The following is a 1699-nucleotide window of genomic DNA, read 5'->3' as shown; positions in this document are numbered from 1 at the left end:
TTTTTTTGAGATTCAGTCTCACTCGGTAGCCCAGGCTGGAGTGCAATCGTGTGATCTTGGCTCAGTGCAACCTCTGCCTCCCAGGTTCAAGGGATTCTCCTGCCTCAGCCTCCTGAGCAGCTAGGATTACAAGTGCCTGCCACCATGCCCGGCTAATTTTTATATTTTTAATAGAGATGGGGTTTCACTATGTTAGCAAGGCTGTTTTCAAACTCCTGACATCAAATGATCCTCCCACCTTGGCCTCCCAAAGAGATTACAGGCATGAGCCACCATACCTGTCCAATTAATAGTCAGGAAGCTGAGGCTCAGAGAGTTTAAGTAACTTGCCAAGCTCACACCTCAGACGGTGAATTCAGGATCCAACTTAGGTCTGTATGACTCCCCTGACTATGCTGCCCTCCCTGCAGAGGTGAACAGACACATGGGGAGAGTCTGTGCCAACAGGGCAATGAATGACAAAGCACCAGAGTATAGTGAACAGTTTCCTGGAGGAGGCTGCCTTCTGGATCTAAATGCATGACGCCTCACAGGCAGAGAGCAGAAGCCAGTACTCAGGGCAAGCTCCCCGATGCCACTGAGCTAGCCAAGTCTGGGCTGTGCTGGGCTGGGTGGTGGCTGTCCCCTTTCCCCATTTTCTGGGGATCTAGCAGTCTCACCTTGGGCTTGGGATGCACTGTGAAGCTCAGCAGCCCATGGTACACCTGAAGGGTCACGGGGTAGCCCCACGCCTCCAGGTCTTGCTTCCGCAGAAGGGTGGCCAGGCAGGACAGGACCTGGAAGAAAATCAGAGTCCCTCAGTGCCACCAGCCTTGGCCAGGAGGGAAAAGAGCCCAGGTTCTCACTGATTCCAGAAAATCCCAAAAGGATCTGTCTGAGGTCCCCAGGGTGCCTAAACCCCTCTCAGGGAGCATCCAAGAGTCACCAAATCAGGCAGGCCCTGGGAGATGCCAGATGAGAAACTAAACCCCAGACACTAACCCATCGGAGGACAGAGGTGGAGCCGCTGCTGGCCTGGGCTGACACGATATCCATGAAGGCTTTGGAGGTATCAGAGAACTTCTTAATGAGCACAGGGCTGGGAACACTGTGGGAAAGAACAGAGACAGTCACCCCAGAGAGTCCCTGAAGAGCAGCTGGTGCAGCCCCTTGTGGTACTAAGGAGGACAGAGCAAGGGATGCTGGTGGCACAGTCACTCAGCAAGTGAGCAACAAAATCAGTACAGGCACCCGCCCTAACAGCCAGCTCAGTGTGCTTTCCACCCACGCTCCCCACCTCCCTCACCTTCCCACTACCTGCTCCTAAACTCACACCAATCCTCTTTCCACCTCCCCTGCAGGTCTCCAGACAGCCCGGGCCAATATCCCCTCCCCTCCCTCTGCCACTCACTGCTCCAGGGATGCTCCTCCTGGGGCCAAAACCCACACTCCCTGGTATAATGACCCAAGCCACTCAGGGCCTTATTTTGTAGAATGCCATCTGATATGCAAGTATCTTTTAAATTGTATTTTAAAATTTCTGGCCAGGTGCAGCGGCTCATGCCTGTAATCCCAAAACTTTGGGAGGCTAAGGCAGGTGGATCACCTGAGGTCAGGGGTTCAAGACCAGCCTGACCAACATGGAGAAACCCTGTCTCTACTAAAAATACCAAAATTAGGGGCTGACGCCCTTTGTGGCTTCAGCCCACCTGCACCAAGG

At 53.6% G+C, this 1699-nt stretch overlaps 1 protein-coding gene across 1 annotated transcript in view; it reads right to left on the bottom strand.

Moving 5' to 3' along the window:
* RRP12 (ribosomal RNA processing 12 homolog) overlaps window positions 1-1699 on the bottom strand; it is a 47143-nt gene that overhangs the window by 33592 nt on the left and 11852 nt on the right. The window contains exons 4-5 of the mRNA XM_037729331.1: window positions 982-1087; window positions 660-776 (exon numbers count right to left, since the gene is read on the bottom strand). Coding sequence (XP_037585259.1) covers window positions 660-776; window positions 982-1087 — 223 coding nt within the window. The remainder of the gene's footprint in view (window positions 1-659; window positions 777-981; window positions 1088-1699) is intronic.

The sequence above is a fragment of the Cebus imitator genome, unplaced genomic scaffold (assembly GCF_001604975.1).
Source record: "Cebus imitator isolate Cc_AM_T3 unplaced genomic scaffold, Cebus_imitator-1.0 Scaffold299, whole genome shotgun sequence".
Classification (NCBI taxonomy): domain Eukaryota; kingdom Metazoa; phylum Chordata; class Mammalia; order Primates; family Cebidae; genus Cebus; species Cebus imitator.
This window is presented reverse-complemented; position numbering and strand designations above follow the sequence as displayed.